Source organism: Cupressus sempervirens, chromosome 10 (genome assembly GCF_028749045.1).
Source record: "Cupressus sempervirens isolate cs-2001-9-10 chromosome 10, ASM2874904v1, whole genome shotgun sequence".
NCBI classification, from domain to species: domain Eukaryota; kingdom Viridiplantae; phylum Streptophyta; class Pinopsida; order Cupressales; family Cupressaceae; genus Cupressus; species Cupressus sempervirens.
Genome location: NC_143127.1, coordinates 349681383 through 349709000, shown reverse-complemented (window position 1 = coordinate 349709000; position 27618 = coordinate 349681383). Strand labels below are relative to the sequence as shown.

Genomic DNA, 27618 nt, shown 5'->3' with positions numbered 1-27618 from the left:
AATATATGATTTCCCTAACTTGAGAATGGATGGAGGCAAAATTGTCGAAACACTATAATTTTCTGTGTTATCTATTTGTTCTATTTTTATATCCTCATCTTAATATATTTATTAAGCTTATCTACTTGATCAAAACTTACTCGAATAATTTACAAGATCTAAGGATAACTAGGAAAACACATGAGCAAAATAATTACTTATAAATTTCTGCTAACTTTTATCATATACATAAGAATAACCAGTTGATTTGTGCACTTACTTTCTTAATTTTATAATCAAGAACATCCATATTTTTTTAATAAAAAATACTTATCTTTCCTTAATTTTAAAATAAGTACATCAGTTTGTGAGGTGCAATTGTATCTTCTAATAATTGCCATTACAGAGTGAATTTTTACAATCTGTTTGTAGTCTGTGATGATCCAAGTGAAGTCAAAAGATAGAACGAGAAAAAATAACTGAACGATGATTTCAGGTTTAATCATGGGATAAAATTCAATAAATAATCAACTGCTTATTCTTTATAATTAAATATTAAGAAAATGGAGAGAAATTGGTAAATACACGAAAATGCTTCCTAAAGGAAACATGAGGGGTTTTTCACTACAATCAAATGTCGCTAAAAGCAGTTGCAAATCACAATGATATTTTTAGTGGGCATGCCACCCGAGTCATGATCACTGGTATAGAAGCGTAAACGTGCCAATCAATTCTTGTTTTTCAGCTCCTACTTGATCTGATGTCTATGTCTCGCACCGTGTTCTAAAGCTTGTCATGATCAGGCATTGTAGTCATCTAACCCAAGATCTCTTAAAGCAGAAGCAGCAGCCTCTTTGCAGCTGTCATGATTTCTCTTGGCAATCCTTATCAGCTGTTCAAGACCTTTCTCCAGTATGATCGGTCTGCATCAGAGATAAAATATTGTTGTTTTCTAAAATGCAGTCCTAGATTATCTTATTTAAAACAGATATACGTTGTTCATGTATTGCTTCAAATTTAGGGAAAGAAATTGTGCATAGCTGGAAATTACCTATTTTCAGGATTTCGAACGGCGAGATTACGAATCATCAAACAAGCCTGTTTCTGCATCAGATGGGCTGAAGGATGTTTCTCCATAGCTTCAGAAGCAAGATCAGCTGCCCCTGCTTCAACTGCCTTGGCTGCATTTGCAGGGGAACGCAATGATACAGCACGGATAGTTGACATAATCTGCAATTTTTTGGTACAAAGTGCAGTAATTCCAAGTTTAAAATATTGACTCAACAATCAATTCTGAACTCACGCAAGAAAGTCCTTCCGAATAGCTGCAATACCTTCTTAAAACTAAAATAAATTTTTAATTGACAGCAAAGTAAACCATAAAGTTGCATGGCTGACAAGACAATTCATCTCAAACAACAAACCATTGAATAATTGAAGATATACCTCTTGCAGAACAGAAGGATCCTCAATATAGATAGAAGAAAGCCCTATTATCTTGGTAATTCCTCCTTTGAGAACAACAGCATCTTTATTTACATCGCTACCTGCCAACTGTCATGCCATTATCAGTAAAACATGAATTAAAAGAATATACAGAATTTAAAAATTCTGTCAAGCCAATTTTATAGCTCAATCAGAAGACTATATAAATAGATATATAATTGTTCAAAACTTAAGTAAACCAAGGTAAATCAAAATAAACCTGTGTCAGCAGGGAACAAGCTGTCTTTGCTAATGGTTTCTTATTCTGCTGTATGCTTTCATCTATACATTGAAAAACCACATCCAGACCACCATTCTCAGCAATCGATTTACATATTTCATCCTGCAGAAACCTCAATCAAATCAGGAAATATATATGATACAAAAAATGAACCCTCAGATGAGCAAGAAAACCTAACAATGGTAAAGCATACAAATACCAGAGAGTAATTTCTCATATTTCCTAAGGCAACGGATATACAACAAAGCTGTTTGTGTAAGCAATACCATTACCTAATTGATGCGGAAGCAACAAATTGCCAAGATTAGAGTTCTAGAAGATAATTCTTCAGAACTGTTTTTATCTTAATTTTAGTTTGATAAGAATTTGGATAGCTAGTAATTATGTAACTTTAGTAATTAGTTCCAGATTTTGTGGATTAGGAAGTTCCAAATTTCCATATAAATATTCTGAGCCTGAAAGTTTGTAAGACTGGTGGGGACGTGTTGAATAAAATAAATTCTGTGATTTGGAGTGCAATTTCTTAGTTTGAAAATTACAGAGTATCTTTGCTTTCTTGCTGCACACCATTTTTGCTATCAGCTCCAGAAGTGGAGATATTTATCAGTCATTCTAAATTTAGGGCATGGGAGGAACAGAAGAGTGCTGAAACTGTTGGAACGTACCAGTTATTAAAGACTAAAATAGAGAGGAGAGGCTGCTAGCATAGAGGAGATTGAAGAGTGCTGAAGGGACATTGTTCTTAAACTGCCAGCCTTACATACAATGCTGCCATCTAAAAGATATCATTGCCAAGCTGGAGAGCTCCTTATATTGATCTATTGCTGAGAACTATAAAGTTGGCATTGATACACATTGGGGTAAAATGTGGTGGATTGCTGGTGCACACACTTCATGTGTCTCTTAAAAGTCAGAAATTGTTGTTGGAACTTATAGTTGTTGAGAATCGCAAAAGGGCATTTTTTAAAGATGAATAGCAGAAGAATGTGAGGATCTTTGTGGAGGAGGTGTGCAGAAACATTATGGAAACACACTCACTTGTGTGAAACATCTCGTGTTAATGTCCTTATAATCTTGAGTTAAGGTAATAATTCTATCACTTCTGATTTCAATTCCTGCAACTGGGAAGTTCTAGTAATTTGTTATAATTATGTAGTGCTACTGGAAGTTTCAGTAACCACACAATCAATTTCCTGTAGAGTGTGTTTGCAGATTTGTAAATTTCTTGTGCAATATATCTCTGAGCAAACACTTACACTTATTTTAAAATGTCTAAGAATGGGTGAACATCATACAGTCGGATCTGATTTAAAGACGGTGATCTACAAAACAAAGTATAAAATTGGAAAAAGAGGTTATTAAAAATTTGTCTTTTGTGAGCACTTATCTGTTGGAGAAGTTAATGCTGAAGTGACAGGAATTAAATATCTTGCTAGAATCAGTCTCGATTTATTTTTGAATTTTTTTCTCAACGATTCATCAAATTAAGTGAGAAAGAGAGCATTCTGATCTTAGTAAAAACGTCAAAATTTGTATGAGAAAAAAATATTTTTCAACCCTCTGCCATTACTAGTGTCTGGAAACGACAAAGTCAGAGTCAGTGTGAGGAAGACCTTCTTTACCAAGAGATGGCACTCAGAGTTTGAGGACGAGGAAGAGGAAGAGGTCCAGGAAGGCAAGCTGCCAACACAGAAATTCTGGAAGGAATGAGACACATGAAGGCATGATCGGAAGCTATGGAGCTTGCACAAAGAAAAGGAGCTCACAGAGGCACAACCTCAAAGTGAAGAGGAAGTATTTGAAACAAAAATCGTTGAGCAATTCTGGGAGCTGGTTCCAAGCCAAGGATGGAAGTGGCTATGTATGAAGGCAGCCTAGATGCCAAGGAACTGATCGATTGGATTAGTTCAATGAACATGTATTTTCAATATGAAAATGTTGCTAATGACAAGAAAGTGAAATTTGCAGTAATCCAATTAAAGATCATGCATCCCTCTGGTGGGATTGAATACAAGATGAAAGGATGCAGCATGGAAAAGCCAAGATCAACAGTTGGGACAGAATGTTGGCAAAACTAAAAGGTAAATTCTTGCCCAAATATTAATGTCTGTCTTTTCAAGAAATTGCAAAATCTTAGACAAAAGGACATCAGTCAAAGATTACACAAAAGAATTTTATAGGTTGACCATTAGAGCTGGTCACATTGAAGATGATCCTGAAAGAGTGGCTAGATATCTCAATGGGCTGAAATATAATATTCAAGACGAAATTAACCTTTTTGTCCTCGAATAGTGGAGGAAGCATACCAATATGCTCTTAAAGCCGAAGAGAAATTATCTAGGAAACAAACACAAGGCTCAAGAGGAAAAATTCAAAGTTTCAGAGGTAGAGGACAATAGCAAGTGCAAAAAGAAGAAGCTAGTAGCTCGCATCAACAAAAACAAACAATATCAAGGTAATGACTCTTTTAGAGGAAGGCCCTATTCAAGAGGTAGAGGTAGACAATTTTTTGGAAAATGTTCTAAATGTAACAAATATGGACATAGATCTTATGAGTGTCCAACAGTGTAACCTGGGTGCGAACACTTGGGGGAAGACCCAAGTGCACTGGGTGAGGGTACGTCCCAGGTGCGGGGACATTGCGCACTCGCACTCTACCACCACCGCCCAAGGGATGCCGTACTAGTTGGAGCACCCGTTGGGGACACGGATACTCCAGTGTGCACGTTGGTGCGCCTAAGGGCCACGCGGAGTGTGTGTGGTGCCCAAGTAAAATATCAAAAAATCAAAGTTTTTTATTTATTTATTTTTTGTTGTTTTTTATTTGGGAACCCTAATTAGGTGTTTTTTTTACATTCTCATTATTGACATTTTGTAGTTTGTACTCACTTTGATATGGTCATGATACATTATTTCATTTCACTGTTTCATGTTACTCTGCTCATTGTAATCATGAGCATCTTTATGATATATCATATTTAAACAATGAATTTTGAATCCTTGTCATTTAAAAGTCAATGGTTGACATACATGGTACTATGTATGATTTATATTTTTCATTTTTCATTATGTTTAATGTTATTAATGTTACACCTTACTATGAGTATGTTACTAAGTTCAATGGTTATGAACTTTCAAGTTTGAAGTTTGAACTTATGGTTCGTGAATTGCATTTCAATTTTCCATATTCAACTATATTTGGTATGTTATATTGAAGTATCATTTCATAATTACCATTTCAAGTCATGTATGTATACTAGCAACCTCCCCCCCCCCCCTCCACACCCCCACCATCCCCACACTGAGGGCTTTTTTCTTCCCGCACCCGAAACTTGTCCCAACTTCCTCCCGCACCCCCATGCTGGTGTAACACTAGTGTCCAGAAAATCCTAGCACAAATCAAAGGAGCGCACACTTGTTGAAGGTGAAGAGGACGAAGATGTATGAGAACCTACCACTTATAATGATGAACCTAAAGTGGGTATATCACTCTTGGTGAAAGGGGTGTTACTCAAACCCAACAAGGAGGTGATAAGAAAATGTTGCAAAGTCATCATAGATAGCGGAAGCACAAACAATCTACTTTCAATGGAGATGGTGGAGAAGCTATGCATGAAAAAGGTAACACATCCTACTCCTTACAAAGTATCATGGTTGCAAAAAAGAGATCAACTCTTAGTTAATGAGCAATGTAAAGTGGATTTACAAATAGGAACTTACAAAGATTGGATAGTGTGTGATGTTATGCCCATGGATGTTTGCCAAGTTTTACTTGGAAGACCTTGGCAATATGATAGAAAGGCTATGCATGATGGGCGAGAGAATACCCACACTTTTGAGAAAGATGGGAAGCAGCAAACTGTAATGTTTCGTTCCCAAAGTTACTTGCTAAACACCCAAGCTCAGAGCACAAAATTGGTCGTACACTTGTGTTCAAATAGTTTGTACGGATGGGGTAGGTAGACAAGATGGTCGTACGGCCTGAGAGGGAGGGGACTGGTGTCCGCATGGCTAGTTGGAGGTCGTACAGTAGGGTGACCAGATGGTCGTATGGTACGGCCTAAGTGCAGTAGAGGGGGTTGTACGGTCTAGGATGACTGAGGGTAATTGGTCGTACGGTCAGAGAAGTGTATCTTGGTCATACGATCAGAGAGGTATCTTGGTCGTACGGTCTAAGAGAGACAGTCAAGCCATACGATGGGGCTAGGTGTTGCACGAGAAGTGGTTACAAGAGTCGCAGTTTGCCAGGAATGAATGTCGTCGGGGTGATTAGGGTCTTGGTAGCAGGGAGGAGGATGATTGACGGATGCTTCACCACGGATTTAAGCTATGATCTGAGATGCTAGAACAATGTGAATATATTCACCAAAAATGCCTAACAATGCCAGAACAAGTAATGTAAACCAATTCCAGATTCCAAATATATAGATATATGTATTTGCAAACAAAGATGGTGTGCAGATTTGTCAAATCCGAGCAAGTAATACAGAAACGAAATAGGGTGAGGATTGAATCCCACCGAAACCAAAATAGCCAAGTAGGGAAGATCTTTCACTTCAAAAATGGCGAACAACAGAGAATCCCAATTGGAATTCACAGTATAAAAAAATATAATCCAAATTGCATACTTACTACTGCCTACATGCCATGCTTAAATACCCTTCGGTGAAACTTCCCAACGGTTTACAACGATAGCTAACGGCCATACCTATGGAAATAATTAAATAAAAATGGGTCCGAGATATACTAAATCAATCTGTTCATTAACAAAGGTTTGATTAAATATTTATTTTATGACAGAAACATTACAGTCCTTTTGTCCCAAAATTTGCTTGTTCTCAAGCAAATGCAAATCTAACTCTTGGAAACCTTTAGTAATCAACTTTTTCAATTTCGAGTCAGGTACCAAGTAGACCTTATCGTCGTAGTAAATGATATCATCAATAACTTGGTATCTTTCATCATGTATATAGCCATCCATCAACTGACATGCAAAAGTGTTCTTGGAGTACTTGACAAATAGATGGGCTTGCCAATTATCCAGGGAATGGGGTAAAGTGTTGATTGTCATGCTATTACTTGTAGAGACTAGGAACATATCATGTTTTAAAATGGCCTTCATCTTCTTGATTGTGACTTCCCTTGATCCTTTATTTGACATTCCTCTTAGGAGCACCTTCTTGCATCCGTCTTGAATGAAATGTTCATCCTCTTGAAACTTTGGGTGTACTGGTCAAGGGTCTCCATCCACTGGATACCCACTATGATATCAGTACCAACCAAACCTAAGACAAAGAAATCATCTGTCAAGGTATAGATTCCCATGGAAATTTTCAGCCATGGGATCACATGAGTGTAGGGTAACAAGGCTCTTCTAGCAACCTTAACCCCAAATCCTCCATGCTCTACTGTGTACAAGCCCTTACTTTTGATCAAAGATGAATTGATGAAATTGAGTGTGGCACCACTATCAATCATGACTGTGACTCGTTTCTCGTGAAGTGTGCCACAAACCCTCAAGATACTACTTCCAACCATTGTAGTGAGGATAGCAATGGAACCCCCTTTTTGTATCAGGGCATGAATTCTCTCTTGCTGGTTAATTTCTTCACTAGTCACTGTAGGTACTTGTCATTCGTCGTCATCAAAAAACACCTCAATGTAATGAATCTTTCCCTTCCCAAGGCAGCGATAACCTGATCCCCATGGTTCCTTGCACGTGAAAAAGAGCTTTTTCCTCCGGAGCTCTTGCCAAGAGTCTTCATCCAATGAAGGTTTTTTCTAAATTGGCTCCTTGTCTTTGTCTTCTTGTGGGGACGATGTTGGAGTAGCTACGTGAGTTTGGAGGAAGATGTCGTCATGTCACGCACCTTTTTAATAGCTTCGTTGAGTGTGCACAAGTTGAACCCTTTGATCCAGCCTCTCTAAGGCTCTTTCAACCCATCCATGAATAACACGATTTGACATCTTTTGGAGATGTTTGTGACTAGTTTTGACAACCTCTGGAACTCAATGATGTAATTGTCTACTGTACCTATTTGCTTTAGCTGAGCTAGATCTTTGAATTTTAGTTCAGGATCCTTCCCATCAAAATGGTCAATGAGTCTCTCAATGAACTCGACATAACAGGTTACTTGGTCGTGGCCGAGAGTGACCAATCCATGATGCCACCACTCTTGCGCCACTCCTTCTAGATGGAGTGCTACGAACTTGATTGCTTCCTCTTCGGGCATCGGATTGAGTTGGAAATAGGTGTCTGCCTTCAGAACCCATGCCTGTGCAGTGATGGCTTTAGATCCATCAAATGGTGAAAAGTTTACATTTCTAATCTTTCTCCTGAGATCATCATTAAAATAACCATGATTTCCCCCACCTGAATATCTCATTCTTATACCAACATAGTCTCTGTAAGATAAATCACCTTCCATATTCATGTTCCTCCAATCTTCCCGAAGTTTTTCTTGCATTTCCTGAAAAGTGGGCTCTCGTTCTTTGTGTGGTGCTTCCATCCTTGGCAGGAAGATGGGTATCGAGGGTTGAGAGCAAGAGGGTTGAGAGTTTGTCCTTTTTGTAACAGAGTCGTCACTATGCCCATTTTGTTCTCATGTTGTCCTTCCCTCGGCCAACCTTTGTAGTGGTTCCTACATAAGCCTTTGGGTTTCGTTGATTTGCATTTGGTTTTCGCTGAGCTCTCTTAAAATATTCATGAGTTATATCATAAGATCCTGAGGATCTACCATTCTACCAACAAGGTTATTTCGTCTTCTCCTTCGGGTGTAAAACTGCATTCACTTCCACAAGCTAGCAGAATCACTAGGCTCTAATACCACTATAATGTCTTGTTCCCGATGTTGCTAAACGCCCAAACTCAGAGCACAAAACTAGTCGTACGCTTGTGTTAAGATAGTCCGTACGGATGGGGTGCATAGAGAAGATGGTCATACAGCCTAAGAGGGAGGGGAGTGGTGTTCGTACAGCTAGTTAGAGGTCATATGGTCAGGTGATCATATGGTCGTATAGTATGTGTTTGGTCGTACGGTCTGAGTGCAGTAGAGGAGTCGTACGGTCTAGGATGATTGAGAGTAATTGGTCGTACGGTCTATAAGTACAATTGGTCATATAGTTAACGAGGTGTATCTTGGTCGTACGATCTAAGAGAGACAGTCAAGTCGTATGGTGGGGCTAGGTGTTGCACGAGCAGTGGTTATGGGAGTCACAGTTTGCTAGGAATGAGTGTCATCGAGGTTATTTGGGTCTTGGTAGTGGGGAGGAGGATGATTGACGGATGCTTCACCATGGATTTGAGCTACAATCTGACATGCCAAAACAATGTGAATATATTCGCCAGAAACACCTAACAATGCCAAAACAAGTATTGCAAACCAATTCCAAATATATAGATATATGTATCTACAAACAAAGATGGTGCATGGATTTTCCAGATCTGAGCAAGTAATACAGAAATAGAATAGGGTGAGGGTTGAATCCCACCAAAACTAGAATAGCCAAGTAGGGAAGATCTTTCACTTCCAAAATGTCGAACAACAGAGAATCCCAACTGGAATTCGCAGTATAAGAAAATATAATCCAAATCGCATACCTACTACTACCTACATGTCATGCTTAAATACCCTTCGGAGAAACTTCCCAACAATTTACAACGATAGCCGATGGCCATACCTACAGAAACAATTAAATAAAAATGGGTCTGAGATATACTAAATCAATCGGCCCATTAACAAAGGTTTAATTAAATATTTATTTTATGATGGGAACATTACACTTACAAAGTATCATGGTTGCAAAAAGGAGATCAACTCTTAGTTAATGAGTAGTGTAAAGTGGATTTACAAATAGGAACTTAAAAAAATCGGATAGTGTGTGATGTTATGCCCATGGATGTTTGCCACGTTTTTACTTGGAAGACCTTGGCAATATGACAGAAAGGCTATGCATGATGGGCGAGACAATACTTACACTTTTGAGAAAGATGGGAGGAAGCAAATTCTTACACCCTTGAAGGAGGAACATGTTGTTGTTGAACCAAGCTCTAGAGTGAAGCTAATGGGTGGTAAACAATTTTACACCAAATTAAGAAAGAAAAGGTAAACTTTACTTTGATAGGAAAGCTTAAAAGTGAAGTTACGGGCACAAAGATAATTGATTTTCCTAAAGAAATCCAAGATATCTTGGAAAAGTATAAAGACAGTAGTGGATGATCTTCCTAATGCTTTACCCCCATTAAGGAGTATCAACCATCACATAGATTTGATTCCACGAGCAAATCTTCGAAATAAGGTTACCTATAAGATGACACCGAGGGATAACAAAGAAATTAAGAAATAGGTGCAAGAATTGTTGAGGAAAGGATTGATAAAGAAAAGTTTAAGCCCTTGTGTGGTTCCAACTGTTTTGAGTCCAAAGAAGGATGGAAATTGGAGAATGTGCATAAATTCCAGAGCAATGAACAAAATCACCATCAAGTATAGGTTCCCTTTGCCAAGGATTGATGATTTATTGGATTGTTTAAGTGGTGCTACGTATTTTCTAAAATAGTCTTGAAAAGTGGCTAACCATCAAATTAGAATTAGAGAAGGTTATGAGTGGAAGACAGTATTTAAGACAAACCATGGTCTATGAATGGCAAGTTATGTCATTTGGCTTAACTAATGCTCCAAGCACTTTCATGCGTCTTATGAATGAGGTGTTTAAGATTTCATAGGTTTGTCATAGTATACTTGGATGACATCCTGATTTATAGTAGCTCAAAGGAAGATTATTTAAAACATTTAAGGATGGTATCAAATAAATCGCATGAGGAAAAGCTACTAATCACTCTCAAAAAGTGCACCTTCTTCAAGACAGAATTGGTTTACCTAGGATTTGTCATCTCACAAGGACCAAAGATGGACAAGGACAAGATAAGGCAATCATGGAATGGCCTACTCCTAAGAACATCTTTGATGTAAGAAGTTTTCATGGTTTGGCCAATTTCTATAGAAAATTCATAAGGAATTTTCATGGGATTTGTGCTCCAATAGTAGATACGATCAAGGGAGATAAAAAGACATTCTATTGGACAGAAGTGGTTGATAAGAGCTTTCATATGCTTAAAAAGAAAATTATAGAGGAAGCTATCTTGTCTTTACCTTATTTTACGAAGCCTTTTCAAGTTGAGTGTGATGTCAGTGGGACTACTATAAACATTGTCCTCAGTCAAGATGGAAATCCTATTGCTTACTTCAATGAAGAGCTTAATGATGCAAAGAGAAGATATTTAACATATGGTCAAGAGTTCTATTCCATCATACAAGCATTAAAGAAATGGAGGCATTATCTCATGCCTAAGGAATTTGTCTTGTTCACTAGCAATCATGCTTTACAATTTATCAATAGTAAACATAAGTTGAACCAAAGACATGTCAAATGGGTTGAACTTTTGCAAAGTTTTACTATCGTCATAAAACACAAGAGTGGTCAACTTTACAAAGTCACAGATTCATTGAGTAGTAGTTTGATCTTGCAGGAATCTCAAGTAAGTATATTGGGATTTGATGACTTGAAGGAGATGTACAAAGAAGATAGGGACTTCAAAGAAGCATATGAAGCTTGTTTAAATCCCTGAGTAGTGATAGAAGTACTTGGATGGAACACATGATATAGGAGGGTCTACTATTCAAAGGCAACCAGCTTTGCATTCCAAGAAGTTCCATGAGAGAGAATATATAGAAAGAGAAGCACAGTGGAAGCTTAGCAGGGCATTTTGGACAAAACAAGACACTGACTCAATTAAGTTCACATTATTATTGGCCAAGTATGGGAAATGATGTTAAGAAGTTTATGAAGAGGTGTTAAGTATGCCAACATGCCAAAGGAAGCTAACAAAATGTGAGTTTGTATCAACCACTACCAATCCCAAATAGGCCATGAGATTCAATCAGTATGAACTTTGTATTTGGTCTACCAAAAACACATAAAGGACATAATTCAATATTTGTAGTGGTTGATAGGTTTTCTAAAATGGCTCATTCGTTTGTCAAGGAGATAGTTAGACTACATGGACTTCCTAAGAGTATTGTCTCTAATCAAGACACTAAATTTGTAGGATACTTTTGGAGGACTCTATGGAAGAAATTGGGCACTACTTTGAGTAGCAGCTAATTTTACTATCCCCAAACTGTGGGACTTGGTGCTTGCACAACCTAAGTTTGCATATAATGATTCTCCTAACAGAAGTATAGGTAAGAGTGATTTTCAAATTTTGTGTGGTATGCATCCTGGAGGAGTCCCTGAGCTAAGAAATCTAAGTAAAATGGAGACAAGGAATGCTAATGGTGAGGATTTTGCCAATACAATCCAAGAATTGCACGAACAAGTGAAGACGAAACTTGAGAAAAGTATCATTAAGTACAAAAGGAGAGCTGATATGAAAAGGAAAGAAGTTAATTTTAATGTTGGGGTTATGGTCCTAGTTCATCTTAGAAAAGAAAGATTTCCAAGAGGAGAATGTAATAAGCTGAAAGCGAAGAAAATTGGTCCTTGTCAGGTTCTACAGAAGTTCTCAAGCAATGCGTATGAGATCAAGCTTCCAAACGACATCAAGATATCTCGTATATTTAATGTTTCAGACTTATACCCTTATAAGGATGGGGAACAAACAATCCAAGATTCTAAAATAGTTGAAGAACAAGCCATGGAATGGGAGCAACAATTGTCGAAAGAGACACCAAAGCAACCTAAGTAAATCTTGGACATGAAAGTCGTCATGAAAACAAGAGGTAGGGAACTTCTAAAATTCTTGGTCAAATGGAAGGGCATCCATTTGAAGATTCAACATGGATGACAGGATCAGACCTATTCACTTGTGGAATTAATATTGAGGACCTCATGGACAGGAGCCCATGAACAATTTTTTTCTTCCTCGAGAGTCTGATGCAAAAGCAACAAATTGCCAAGATTAGAGTTTGAGAAGATAATTCTTCTGAACTATTTTTATCTTAATTTTAGTTTGATAAGATTTTGGACAACTAGTAATTATAAAAAGTTAGTAATTAGTTCCAGATTTTGTGGATTAGGAATTTCAAGATTTTTTAAGTCTGCAAGCTTGTAAGACGGGTGTGGACTTGTGTTGAATAAAATAAATTATGTGATTTGGAGTATCTTTTCTTTCTTGTTGTGCACCACTAATGTTTTTTCCAAAATCCAATATTTCCGAAGAGAACAATTAAAGAATATCTGACAAAGACAAAACACAACTTAGCTCAGGCAATTGTTTATTATTCACTTGGTGCCCTAAGTCCAAAAAGGAATAAATTAAAGATATGAGAAAATATGGTTGTAGCACGTAATAAAGCAATGTTGTAATTAAGCATTAGTTTGGCTTTGTTGGGATGGGTAGTTAGGAAGCAAGGGGATGTGTCGGTTGGTTCTCCCAACCAACCATTATATAAGAACTTTGGATTATGGTTGATGTACTCATGTTTTTGGTATCACAAAAGAAATAACATTCCCTTGCCATTCTAGTATTTTGGTACAAAAAATGAATGCTCTATTGGTAGTACTGAGTCTCTGTTATATTGTTTGAATCTATGTTATATTGTTCTATGCATTGTGCTTTGATAACCATTCTACAATGGTAAATGTTTACATTTTATGGTTATAAAACATCTTATTACCTTATACATATTACCTTTCTTGCCCACCCACTTTCCTTTTCTTCTCTACTTTTTTGATTGAAGGGCTAAGGTTGATGGGAGATTATTTGGCATAGTATCACTATTCACCCAAGCCTAACTAACCTTTTCATTCTTTCTTTCTTGATGGAAACAGGTGGTGGAGACTGAAGGCAACTATTTAAATAGATTAAATTTTTAACATCAACAACGCTAAAACTAGCCCATTGGACATCCAACTTGACATAATGATCTGCATTTTAATCAGCTTCTCATTCGAGGAGGTGATAAGCAAACATATCTTCTCAATTGTCTCCACGTTGAATAAACTCCACCAAGAAACATTTGTCACTAATTGGCATGCTTGTCTCTCATGTCCTTGAGAGCATCACATTCTAAAATAAATTCCACTCCCCCGATATTGCAAAAGACTAGACAGCTTTTCTTCCCGTGCCTCTTTAAGTCTTTTCCACCTTCCTATTTCACATCTTAAGCAATTAGAATTTCAACTGCCCGCAGAAAATTGGTATCTATGTATACTTTTTGTTGGTGGTCACATGTGTTGTCAATATGACAACTCATAAGAGTACGCAAACTCCTAAGTGTCTCACCTAAGAAATAATAATGCATAATAAAATAATGCATTGACCTAAGTAAACTTAAGTAAAGTGTAATAAGTAAATACTCATTTACACCAACACCCCCCCTTAAGTGCAACTTAGGGGAATGCACTTAAGCTCACAAAAACTAGGATGAAATGCATAATGGGTCCCGGCTACTAGGCCATGTTAGGTACCCATGTACATAATGAAATGCAATCTCTCATAAAGCGGAGAAAGAGAGAAAACCTCATGGGAAAAACCCTCCCCCAAAACGAGAGATGAAAAGACAAGATGCATGGATGGATGGAGTAATCAAGACCCCCCCATTATGACATACATCAAGTATATACAAAAGAGAAGTATGAGAAGAACAAAACCCCATAAGAGGAAAAAGTCTGGCCCATAAGAGAGAAAAAGGAGAGAGACAAGATAGTCCCCCCCCCCCCCCCCCCCCAAATGCAGAGTATCGATCAGTGATAGTTGCTCCAAGGTAGAAGCTGGTCCATGAGTGTTGAATAATGTTCCTCCCCTTTGGAAGAAACAATGGAAAAGGTACAAGCGAGATGCTTCCCCTGTGTGTAGAAAGAATCCCGATGATGAATGATGTCTTTGAAACCTATTCAACTGTCCCAGTGTCAATACTGATGGCCACCCCTTCCAACACTGCTGAAAAGAACGAATGCAAATCTAGCAAGGATGTATGTAGAACCTGTCCCAAAGAACCAACTGTCTCCTCAAATGATAAAGAGACCTCCTGCAACTGTTGTACATAAGGATCCACAATCATATCAACCTGTAAAGATCAATCATGTAGAGAATGGACATGAGGGTCAGAGTGAGCCCTCGCAACAACTGAAGAAGGCTCTTCTTCATCAAAGAGAAGATGTATATCATCAATGATGTCTCCCAAGTCTGCTAGGTATGACTCTACAAACAAACCTGAAATATCTGCTATGTAGCCATCCCCTATTGCTGGAGCTGGAAGAGAAGGTGTACATTGTTGTGTTGGACCTATCACTGTGGCAGTATATGTATGTGAAATGTGCTGATAATGTGAACTCTCTCTACATCTGTCAATAGGATCCCACATATCTAAGTTTGTTAAATCACTATCACTGGTGTCACTATCAGTTTCCACAATGTATGAAGTGCGAAGAGGATTAGAGGATAAGCTGGGTGAACTTTCCTCATCTTCATATCTGATGAAAGTATAAGGCTTAGGTGGTGGTGCCTTGCATCCCCTGGAAGATATGTTTGCCCATGTTGGACAACCAAAGACTCTAAAGTGTTTCACAACTGGTTTTCTGCCACACCATGCCTCAAAAGGAGTCTTTCCATCTAGCACATAATGAGGAGACCTGTTAAGTATGTTATTGGCACTGCTAATAGCTTCAACTTCAAGTGTAGGATCAAGAGACTTGGCTTGTATCATGCAACTTGTCATGGTCTTAAGAGTTCGTATCCTCAATGCTGCAACATCTGTCTTGTGTGGACTGAATGCTGGTGGATTCTTAAGATCAATACCCTCAAGTTTGCAAAAGTCTTTAAGTCTTTGTGTTTACATATCGACTTTCATTGTCCATCCAAAGAACCTTGATGGCTTTTCTTGATTGTTGTTCAACATCACTCTTGAAGGCTTGAAGCTTATCAACCACTTCATTCTTGTGATGGAGAAAGTAGACCCATGTGTAGCATGAAAAGTCATCAATGAAAGTGAGCATGTAGCGACCCTGGCTGATCAATGTCACTGCAAAAGGACCTGCTAGTACCATGTGAACCAACTGAAGAGCAATTGGTGCTCTTGAAGACTTCCCTTTATCAAACTTCTCCTCTAGATGCATATCCAATAAACATGTTGAACATTCACCCTTAGAAAAGTTGATTGTAGGTAGACCTTTGACCATGGTTTTTGAGCAAAGTTGTTGAAGATAGCAGAAGGCAAGATGACCATACTGCTCATGCCATAATTTGGTTTGTGAATGAGATTGAGTCAACAAGGCTTGTGAAGGAGACTTAGGCACAAAGTGAGAGAAGGAATAAAGCCTCTTGTCATGATTGACTTTCCCCACTACAACCAATGAATCATCTTTGAGATTGCGCACCACTGCTGAATTAGGAAGGAACTCAACTTTGTTGCCATTTCCAAGGTTAGTGATTTGGTAAATTGAGAGGAGATTAGAGCTAACATTTGGAACATAGAGAACGTCTTTGAATTCTCCATTTTCCATCTCCGCGTGTCCTTTCCCTTCAACTTCCATTTTTATATCATCTCCTACAAAGATGTGCGGTACCTGTGACTGCTTCAATGAAGAAAAGTCTCCCTTTGAAGAACCCATATGATATGAGGCACCTGAGTCAAGAATCCATTCCGATGAAGAACTTGAACCAGTCATAAGTGCTTGCCCTTTTCCCTTTGAAGTGGTTGGAGTTGAATCCTTGGAAGCATTTGGCACATTGATTTTGTTCTTCTTGAGTAAGTTTTCTAACTCATCGATTCTCTTAGTCTTGCAATGATGCTCATCATGATTTGGTTTCTTGCAATATGCACAAAAAAGTTTGTCCTTCTTTTCATTGTTTCCCTTCTTGTTGGAAGATTTATTGCCTTGTTGTGAGGAGGAAGTTTGTTATGTCTCAGATTGTGATTTTTGCTTCCACTGCTTCTTCCTCTTGGTAGAACTTTTTCCACTTTGACTTGATTGGTTCTCATCACTAGCCACCAATGCTTTGGTCTTTGATGACGTGAGAAGTCCCATAACTATCAACTTGGTTTGTTCAAAAATCAACATTTCTACAAATGCATCAAATGTAGGCTTTTGGAAAGCACTTCCCATGGTCAACCTATGAGTGTTGTAACTCAAAACAAAGGAAGCATACTCTAAAGGTAGCCTCTTCAAGATGTGATGAATTAACCTATCATCTTTCATGGGATTACCACAATCTTTAAGTAGCGCTCTAAACTCATTGGCTTTGTTGATATAATCTTGAATTGTGTCAAAATTCTTTGGATCCAATAGAAGTAGATCATCCTCAATCTGGAATCCTTTTTCCTCATCCACCTTACCATACAATGATTCAAGTTTGTCCCAAGCAGGCTTGACTTCCTTGAAATTGGAAATGTGGAAGAAAAGATCTCTATGTACACAACTCTTGATAATTCCTAAAGCCTATTTGTATTTAATTTTCCAATCAAAGAGTGTTGTAGCATCAGTGGGTTTGGGAATTGTACCATCAACATAAAGGTTTAGACCTTTTTCCATTAATCTACTCCATACAATATCTTTCCATGTAGAATAATTGTGTGAAGTTATTAGTGGACTTTGAGGTGAACCCATGATGCAGAAAAGTAAAAGGGCACAAAAGAGAGACGACACAAGAACACAAGAGACACCCCCCGTATTCACTCAATCAAAAGACCCCCGCCCCGCCCCCCCCACAAAAAAAAAGATACTTTTGGCACTTTATATGTAGTGTGTGTACAATAGGCCACTTATCAAAATGTACAAAGTGGACTTTTGATTTTGTTGTTTACAATTGCCTTTTAAGGCTCAAATCTATCACAAAGAACTGTAGCTCAAATGTATAACAATTTTGAAAAGTAATCAAAACAATACAATGTAAAAAAGGCCCTAGGTCTGAAAGTGATATTTTTGTCCACACAACCCTAGAATCTAAATGCAAATTCGGAAAGTAGACGAAAACTTAAGCACTTTCAAAAAAAAATAGAACCTATTTTCGAGTCTAGATGAGCCCGTATGGAGTGTTTCAAGTTGCAAAATCCATGATTAGATAGGTATAGTTGCCAAAAGACGCAATTTTTGACAAATCCATGCACCAAAACTAGAAAAGAACTACACCACTAAAAAGTTCAGGAAATTCTACCCAAAATAAAAAAAATTGTACCTGATTTGGAGTCCGGATGACTGAGTTATGGCCTCCCAAAGTCGGACTGTCAAATCAAAACTGCATCTGGAGAGGGGTCTGGGCAGCAAACTACGAGGTTAAAATTGACAGTCAAATGGTTGCCGCAATAGTTCAAAAGTGCCTAGAAATGACGGTCAGACAGTCATCAAATTTAATCCCGTGAAATTCTAATGTAAGTGAAAAAATAGCCGCCTGGGTGATGTCAGCGATGACATGTCCTATATGGACGATGTCATCAGCATGTACAGATTTGTATGAAAAAATGAGCTGGCAATACAGCTAGGCTGACGTGTCCGCTTATGTGGCTGAGCTGACTAGGACGTACCTGCAGCTGACTGGGCGCTGAGTCAAAGCTTCCACGTGGTGTTGAAGTGTCTTGGACAAGGCAGAGTGTCAACATGGCAGTCATTGGAGCCAACATGTGGCAGGTCAGTGAGCTGACTTGTCCGCATTAAGGCAAGAAGGCGGGAGTACCGAATGCCAGAAAATCACGTACTGGCGGGATTGAAGGCATGGCCAAAGTTTAAACAAAGTCGCCGCCTGTGAAGATAAATCGACGCTGGGATGTGGGATGTAAAATCCCACATGCACTATGGACTATAGCTGCAGGTGTTTAAAAACCTTCTATCGTGGAGGTTGTTACAAAGGCAAGGTTGCCAGATTATAAGGTAAGCCGAACTGTGGGAATAGTGTTCGCCGATAAGTGGGGGCTTATTTGCCGGAATAATGAATGATGCTTGTCGATGGTCATGTAAGTCGGAACTTGCTAAGCCCCTGCCGAAAATGTAAAGTGTGCCTGTCAAATAATATGAAGGAATATTCCTCACAAGGTTGAGGTGTCATTCCCTGGTTCCTGTAAAAAAAAATTTCTCTGCAGGGCCAACTGGGCGAAAAAATGCAAAAAAAACTGACGGATTGCAAAGAAAATTAAAATACCAATCTGAAACAAAATTTGCAAATCTAAAGAATGATCATACCGTACTTGCAAATCAAACCTTCGAGGTCTAGTTTGCAAAAAAAAAATTGCCTCAAAATCAACTTTGGCCCAGCATAGGCGAATTTATAGTTGATTTTCACCGAATTGATGTTTCTGACGCAATGACAAGGTCCATTTGCTATGCACAGCTCTCCAAAGTTGCTTCTCTTCCTCGCTCAATTGGCAGAAATTTTGGAGTTATTTGAGAGCGGTTGTCATTCCAATTTGTCATTGTCATGCTCTGGAAAGCAATTTTAAGCATCTAGCACTTGGGAATGTTTGTGCAATCGAGCAGGGGAGCTTCTATTATCGGAACCTCTCTGTGGCCTTTGAATATAGACCTAGTGCCAACGAATAAGATGGAATTTGGAGCAGATGGAATTTACTCGGAGCTAAGTTCTTTTGTGCTTCCCATGGAGAGCTTTAGGGCTACCTTATATCCTCTAGTTTATGCCTTCAAGATTGTGACATCTAGAATTATTAAGGACTTGAAGAAGAAATTTGGAATTTTAGAGAAATGGAAATTTTCATTCTACTTCAAGCCATTGGAAATCGCATATGATCATCTCAATCGTTTCTTGATCACCGTTGGCTAGCGTGGCAACAATTTATTATAATTCTTTTGACTTTGTCGAGTCTTGGTAACATTTTCCCCCTTTGCTTTAAAGAATTAAAAGTTTAAATTGTTGTTTTTTAAACACTTCTTTTGGTCAAGAAGTTTAGAACTAAACGAAAGAATTTATTTTTGACTTCCAAAATTTATCTGTTGCAAGAGATTGTATTCTGAAGATTTCAGTAGGTAAATTTCACTTTGGTTTTTGGAGGAGGATCAACAATTTGTTGGATGGTTTAGGAAAGCTTGACCTTATACATGGCCACCATGGGTGCATATTGGTCATTATCTCATGCAAGATTGTGTCAAGTTGATTGCATTCTTCAATTACAAAGTGGGACTTTGTTGTTATAAGGTATTGCTTGAGGTTACAAAGATGAGTATTGCATCGAGTTGAAGAGATGAGTATTACTGTGATGTTTATATTATATAATTGTATTGATGCTATGATATTTACACTAGCTATTGAGGCATCATTCTGAACCTCTTTATGTATGTGTTTATTGAAATTAGACCACAAAGAGATGAGTATTTATGGTTATATTGATTAAAAATAGATTATGTTTAGCATTGATAGTTGATATTAATAATCTCTCGTGGTTGTAGGATGCAACAAGATAAGGATTATAGCTATAGAGGGAGATGCTGAGCTTTAGAGGGAGTTTTTTGCTTTAGAAGAAAGCTTCATAATTAAAAGGGAGTGTCTATGGAATCTCCTTCACTCTCATATATGCTTGTGATACTTATGGTAGCTGTAAAATTTGAGACTTAAATGGAACTAAGTAATGTTTTTATAATGTTCATTTCTATTCTTAGGTAAATAAATGAGATTGTAAGATCAGCTATGATAACTCTTTCACTATGCGATGGTGAACATCATGTTGAGAGAGTCCATGATGTCATCGCGTTGAGAGATTCCATGATGGGAGTTCGATGTCATGTTGAGAAATTCCATGACAATTCACATTGAGAGATTCCATGATTAAAGGCTTAGCTGTGAATCTTACAAATCTGTCATGTTGAGTGATTCCATGAGTAATTGTTACAAGTCTATCATGTTGAGTGATTCCATGAGTAATTGTTACAAATCTGCCATGGTGAGTGATTCCATGGTTACAGGTTTTCATGTTGAGTGATTCCATGATTATTAACAATGAGTGATTGTTACAGGTTTTCATGTTGAATGATTTTATGAATGTGATTAATTGTTACTGTTAAGTACCAGAATTTGCACCCGATACTAAACTGAAAGAGTTCAGTAATCCTGGTATAACATAAGAATCACTTCTACGTGGGACATGCAATGAAGTGAGACCTCCGGTTTCTAGGTCGGTTCCTATCAGATGCTTCACTTAAAGCTTGAAAACTTAGGAGGGAAAGGGATAAAAAGATACGAAAAAACAAAACTAAACCTATGGTGATGCACCTAAAGTTCGAATCTGTGATTTTCAGAGAATTTTTACACTTGAAAACAATGAAATAATCTTCAAACTCACACGACTTGCCTAACATATGCATGCACATAAATATTTTGCAAAAAGGTTGAAATGGATATATGCTCAGTAAAGGAAAAGGAATCGTTCACAATAGAGAACACATTACTTTTTCTATACACAACCTGCAACTTGTGCCATATATTTTATCACAAAATAGGTACAAAAGTGAGACAAAACTAAAAGGAAAATAAGGCTTTCACTAACAGTTTGACCAAATCACACTAACACAATTCTGCAAATGACAAGAAGATGATAAAAATTATGCCAAAACAGTCTCCAAGGTAGCTTCTGAATATCATAAACTGAGTTACAGAATCATGCAAAAAATATGCCCAAAGGATAGAAAGATCACAAAGAGCCCAAATTGCATAAAAGAGAACTCTTTACAAATGAGTTACAACTTCCTTAAGTACAAACTCCAACTCCACCTCTTGTGGTCGAATCCAATTCAAAAGGCCCAAAAATAGGAGTCAAAACTCGCTAAAAAGAAGCCCTCCTCTTGGAAAAAGTCATTACATCCAATAAACAACCTAACAACGCATCAAAACTGACCTTAAAACACTCCAACTGCTCTTAAATGGCCTTCAAACAGACTAGGCAAAGTCCAATTCGACTTATAACAATCTCCTAGAAAAATTCTATGACTCTAATTGTTCATAAAGACTCAGTCTTAAACCATTTACTCAATTTTCCCTCTTTGAACATTTGCCACAACTGATTCAAATCCCTATAATTTTGTAGGCAAAAGAATGAAAAATAGAATGTATTTTAGAAAAGGTCTACAGATTTGTATTTAATTAATAAGATTATGAAATGGTTTATAAAAACACCAATAAATAATCCTATTATACAATAAGATGCAAATATCTATTTTGGCAAATTCTAAGTGTTGAAACACTTAAAGCAATACCCAATACCCATGACACGTAAATTCATTAAAAACAAAAAGAAAAAATGAATAAAAACCCATCCAAAATACCATGGAATTCAAAACCATTATAAATGATTTAAGGAAAGTAATGAAATACTTTTTCAACCCTAAATCTATTCATTTTCTCCTCACATAAATATTCTAAAGAGTTTGGAGAAGGTAAAAGCATAGGGTTTTAACTCCATTTGTAGCCGTCATTACTATTTTTGCATTCTGCTATGGCTGTATTTTCTTGGTTAAATCTGATTGTAATACTGAAGTATTTCGAATAATGTGGCCATGCTGCTCCAAAATGTCATTTCATTGTCCTTCAAAACCAGGATGAGGTCTCTACGTGATTTTTGGGCACATTTTTAAGTGTTGCACTCTTTGTAAAGCATGGTCCTCTTTGCTATTTGACACCAAGGTAAAGACTTTTCCTTATTAATGAGCAGGTTTTGCTGTGTTTTCCTCTTCAATCTTTCACATTATACTTACATCTGTTGTTTTTATCATTAAGCCGCCATGTTTTGCTTACCGCTATTGCTATTGATGGAGGTGTTTTCATGTTCTTCATTCATCCTCACTGCCGTTTTGGGATTTCTGGGCTATTTCGTGCCTTTGTTTTTTTGATAAAATACCAAACCCGTGAGCTGCTGATGGATATTTGCTGGGTATTAAGAAATTTAACATTTCTTTGCTGCTATAATCCTATCTCTGGCATGCCTGTTGTTTGGGCATTGTTTCCAGCTGTGACTATGTCTTCACTATGCAGCTGTTGGTTATGGAGGAAATTTGGAGTTATTTCTTTTCCTTTGCTGTGAAAATGGAGTCAGTTGTTGCTATGACTGGGTCATGTGGTGAGTCAAAACGTGAACATGCTTTCTTCTTTTAAAATGCCACATTTTGAGCCCTACGTCACCACTATATTTGAGATTTCCCTTTTTAGTGGCTTGGAATTTGAACTGATGAAATCTCCTGCAATTTTAATGGGCATGATTCAGGTTTTTTGATGCTATTCATCTTGCTGTTGTAGCCATGACTGGGTCTTCACAATTATTATCTTGGCGTCATTTTTGGAGTCCAATTTTGCTGTTGCCGTGAACTCTCCTGTTGTTGATTTGATCTTGAATGGCCATTATTTCTGCTACAATTTTCTGAAGCTATTCCTCCTCATGTGGAGCTGATTAAATAGCATTTTTTATGGCAAATTGAAACCATTCTGTAGCTACGTGGCTTTTGTTTAGCATTTGAAGTGTTGAACTGGATTTCTCAAAGGAAATCATGACATTTCCTGCAAGTTATCTATTTGATGAATTTTGAAGTGCCACAAAACCCCTGCTACTTTGTTTTAATGTTTTCTCTATTTCATTTTGCCCTTTTTCTGCATTTACTGGAAAACATGGGGCCTTTTCAGAAAAAACGTAGCATTCTTTGCGACAAATTTGCTAGCAACTGACAGTCACGTGCCTTGTTTGCTTTTATTTAAATCATGAAGGTCTCTTGCAGATTAAAATCATACGAGTTTATTTTTGAACCATTTCATGCTACGCAAATCTGATATATATTTCATATATCTATTCTTCTTATGTACGATGGCATTCAAATTATATTTGAAATGGGCTTTTGAAAATGTATACAATTTCTTCTTTATTTTACCACTGTGCTGTAATAACCAATCCTTCTACTTTTTCTCTGAAGACAACAAAAAGCTTGCATAGAGACATAATGTTTATGTGACTGGGTTTATTCTTCTTCCTGTCTGGGCTTTTTCTAGTTTGAAATTCTTATAAATTTAGTTCCATTTTTCTCATTGTTTAGCTTACACTTACACTTTCACCTTCTTTCGAGTTCAGCATGCCACTCTCCACATCTGTAGCTGCATCTTTTCACCAAAAATCCACAGGTTACTTTGTTTTGTTCATAATGTTTGTGCTCTGTTCATGCTCTTGAAAATACTCTGCTTTTCTCATTTCCCTTTTACATAGCTCGAAACAGTATCAAGTTTACCATGCCCTCACAGCTCCACCCAACAAGCCTTCTCATGCTTGTTTTACATTATTATCCTCTGTTGCAATGTTTTGTCTCTGCATACTACTTCTGTATTTTTTGTCACTATTACTGCCCCTTCCCCTTCTTATGACACTTTTGACCAGCGTCTTTGATCCTATTTCTTGTAGGCACACCAGGCTCAATAACCCTCATGGGTTTCTACGGTTATATCCGCGTACCTATGAGATATAAGATTTCTGCATAAGAAGCAAACATGTTAGCAATAAAAACTTGATATAATGATGATTGTCTCTTTGCTGATATATGTTTCTGTTTTATGTAAGTACATGATATGACAGTAGCATAGGATGTTTGTATATGAGGTGAGGTGTTCCGTCATTGCTTAGATCCATTGGATCTAACCATCTTATTTGTGTGCAGGACTCGAAGACTTGGAGGAAATGCGATTCAGGGCAGCAAGCGAGATTGGAGCAATGCAATACGACCAATCATTATAGGCAATGACTGGTGCCCTATGACCCTCTCATTCTATGCACTTTCTTTCATGTTTATGCACTTTCATAGAATAGAGACAGATATCAGTAGATTTGAAGGTTACTCTCACAACCAATTGTGTGAGAGAAATTTACTTTCAGTATTTCATTTCATCCTATCCATTGTAAATATCATTTGTATCTATCTTTTGATGAATAATACAAGGACATTCTTTTGTGAAATGAATGGTATTCATGTACTTTTCTTGTCTTCATACTTAAATTTTACACGTGCAAAATTTTAGTAACAGTTACAGGGTTTCATGTTGAGTTATTCCATGAATATGATTGATTGTAACAGGTTTTTTTTTATGAATCATATAAAATATATGGGATGAGATTTTATCATTAACATTTTGATTGCAGTGTTGTGTGATTGTTCAGCTAAAGATTTCTCTTTGGCTAAGAGGGAGTGTTGAAGATGGTAGCTGCAATAGAGATCTTTATCTCCGGAAATATGAACGTTATTACCGTTATTGTTACGTTCAGCTGAAAAGGACACTTATGTTTAATTTGTAATATTAAATGTAAATGATATGTATCATTCACATGCATTGAGGCATGAATATTCGAAGAGTTATGATTAATTACACGAGTTATGGGAATCTCAAGAGACCTTCGGTTATAATGTGAAGAGTCTCTCCTATTGTTATATATTTGCATCAAGCGAATGATATTGTACACTTGAACATTTCATTATCAATAAAAATATATTTGTGTTGTGTGGCTGGCTTTTTTTTTCTTTCATTCTTGAAGGGTTTTCCCAGGATATTTCTGGTGTTCTCTGTTTCAGTTCTATCTCTTTCTTATTGCTGAGTATCTCCATGGATTTCTGGGCTCTAGTTTTAACAGGTCGGATTCCAACCAGCCCTTTGACAGTAATTTTGAAAGTGTACTCCCGAAAACAACACCAATTTTTCTTTTTGTTCTTTTGATTTTACACTTGGTTTTTCAATTTCCTTCACTTGATTGCATGTTTTTGGTTGTATTGATTCAGATTTGATAACAAATATTTGAGTTTTTTCCGTTAGTTTGTCCAGATTAGTTCATTATAACATTTGAAATTCAAGGGTCACCACCATCAACTTGGCCTTCACTTGGGTAGCCTCCTCTCATACTTTAAATTGGAGATCACAAGTTGTAGACACCTGTCAAAGCCATAATCAGGATAAGATCTTACTTTGGGCACTTGTCCAAGTGAAGCTCGGGATCCAACCTAGGCTTGGACAGCCTTCAAAACATAATCCCACCAAGTGCTAAGTGCTTGCACTTAAAAGATTTAAACTCAGCTTCCTTCCTGTTCGATTTCTTCACTCTAAATTCAAATCCGACCTCCATCATGACTTAATGATTGCTAAAGGACATGGAAATCAGAATGAATGCACTCTACAACTCCCTTGTTAAACCCAGATCAGAACTTTCTTCAAACTTCATTGCAAAACTTGGAGTTTGGGAATCAAGGGCTGCTTCGAACCTTGCCCAAAGCAAGGTCACAGTCCTATCTATGCTTGGACACCTGTCTAAGTCAGGTTGGGATCTGACCTGGCTTTGGACAGCCTCTTCATGCTTCTCCAAAATTTTGAAGTGTCAAATTTTGAATTAAAATCCCGCTTGCTTGATCAAAGTCTTGAGTTTGCAACTTAATTTCTGTTTTCAGTTACTTGATTTTCCATCTTCAAGGTCAAGCTTGCTGCACTTCAGTCTCCACCTTTCTTGCTTGATTAGATTTATCCTTTCAATCACATATTAGATTTCAACCTCTGCAAATCAGAAATCTCAAACACTGGTTTATTTGCTATAATCAAACTTTGTCTAAGTGTTGCATGAAAGTTAATCTTGCTGACATGAAATTGGAACAGCAGTTAGCTTTGTTAAGCACTTCTACCATTCACAAATCATAGTTTGGCCAAAGGATGGAATTGGGCAATTGCGAATCGATCCCACCTGATGGAACACAAAATTTTGGAAAAAAAAATTAGAGTCCCAAATGTCAGGCGAGAGGGAGAGTCTCCATGTGTAACTACGTAAAATCTCATTTTCAAAACTTTCATGAAGCCCCAATGCTTTCTACAATACAAGCAGCCTAACAACAAAGTTTTGCAGAATTAAGATGATTATATATTGCATGTTCTTGAGGATGATAGCGACAGAATAAAAGACAAGACATGGAGGATTGAAGTCATCAATTGCAAATGGTGCTTGTGGTGTCTATCTTCATATATTTCTGGACAATGCATGTCATACCCTTGAAGATGCATAAGGTCTTAATCTATATTTGGGAAAATCTGACTACAATCTAAGTCATCACAGATTAATATTGCCATCAAAACATCTATCTGTTGTCAGAGTTTCAATGTTCCAGACTATATTCACTGCATATGTGCAATCCATTGTGATAATTGGTTCGAAGGCAAATAATAATCGAGTGGTACAAAATTATTTCATGGGAGACTGTTTGAATTACATAAAGGGAAGACCAGGGGCTATCACGCAATGAATAAAAAATGATATGTATTAAGCCAGTTAAGGGGTGAAAATTTGCAGAATCTAATCAGAAACTTAATAACCCAAATAACAGAGTAGGATTCAGAATTTGAAGCCATATGATTCAGAGTTTGAGGCAGCTTGCAAGCAAGGGAACATCGAGGGCATGTTTCAATCCTATAATTGTGTTTGAATGATTCTCTAGTATCATCAACTTTTGCCTTCAAAATCTGAACACCGTTAAGGTATGTTTTTATCAACGACAACACTTCTTCAACAGGATGAAGATCTGAGGAATGATATGCCAGTAGGAGTGAATCGCAGACAAAGATGGTTTGACGGAAAGCCTGTGGAGTTCACAATGAAGACAAATACAAGGATGCAATGATAGAATGGACAACTGCAGCTCTACACACAGAAAGTCATCGTGCAGTTTCAGGCATCGAGCACTATTGTGTTTGAAGACTCCATTCACGCCGTCGAGGGCTCTCATGAATTCATGAAAAGGGAAAATTATAGGTTGAATATATCGATAAGAGCAACCTTAGAAAAGAAGCTAAATAAAGTGATTAAGAAAACTATTAATTTGCAATTGAAAATTATTATTTGCTGAAGAGGTGTGATTAATTAAGGTGGTGTAGTATGACTTTTCATTTGAAAAGTTACATCCAAAAACATATAGAGCATATAAAT

At 37.3% G+C, this 27618-nt stretch overlaps 1 protein-coding gene across 1 annotated transcript in view; it reads right to left on the bottom strand.

The window, feature by feature from the left end:
* Positions 1 to 469: 469 nt before the first annotated feature.
* The window catches only part of LOC149534027 (uncharacterized), a 168085-nt gene continuing 140936 nt past the window's right edge, over positions 470 to 27618 (bottom strand). Inside the window, exons 5-8 of the mRNA XM_089804336.1 lie at positions 1685 to 1807; positions 1426 to 1533; positions 1031 to 1209; positions 470 to 902 (exon numbers count right to left, since the gene is read on the bottom strand). Coding sequence (XP_089660462.1) covers positions 779 to 902; positions 1031 to 1209; positions 1426 to 1533; positions 1685 to 1807 — 534 coding nt within the window. The 3' untranslated portion in view covers positions 470 to 778. The remainder of the gene's footprint in view (positions 903 to 1030; positions 1210 to 1425; positions 1534 to 1684; positions 1808 to 27618) is intronic.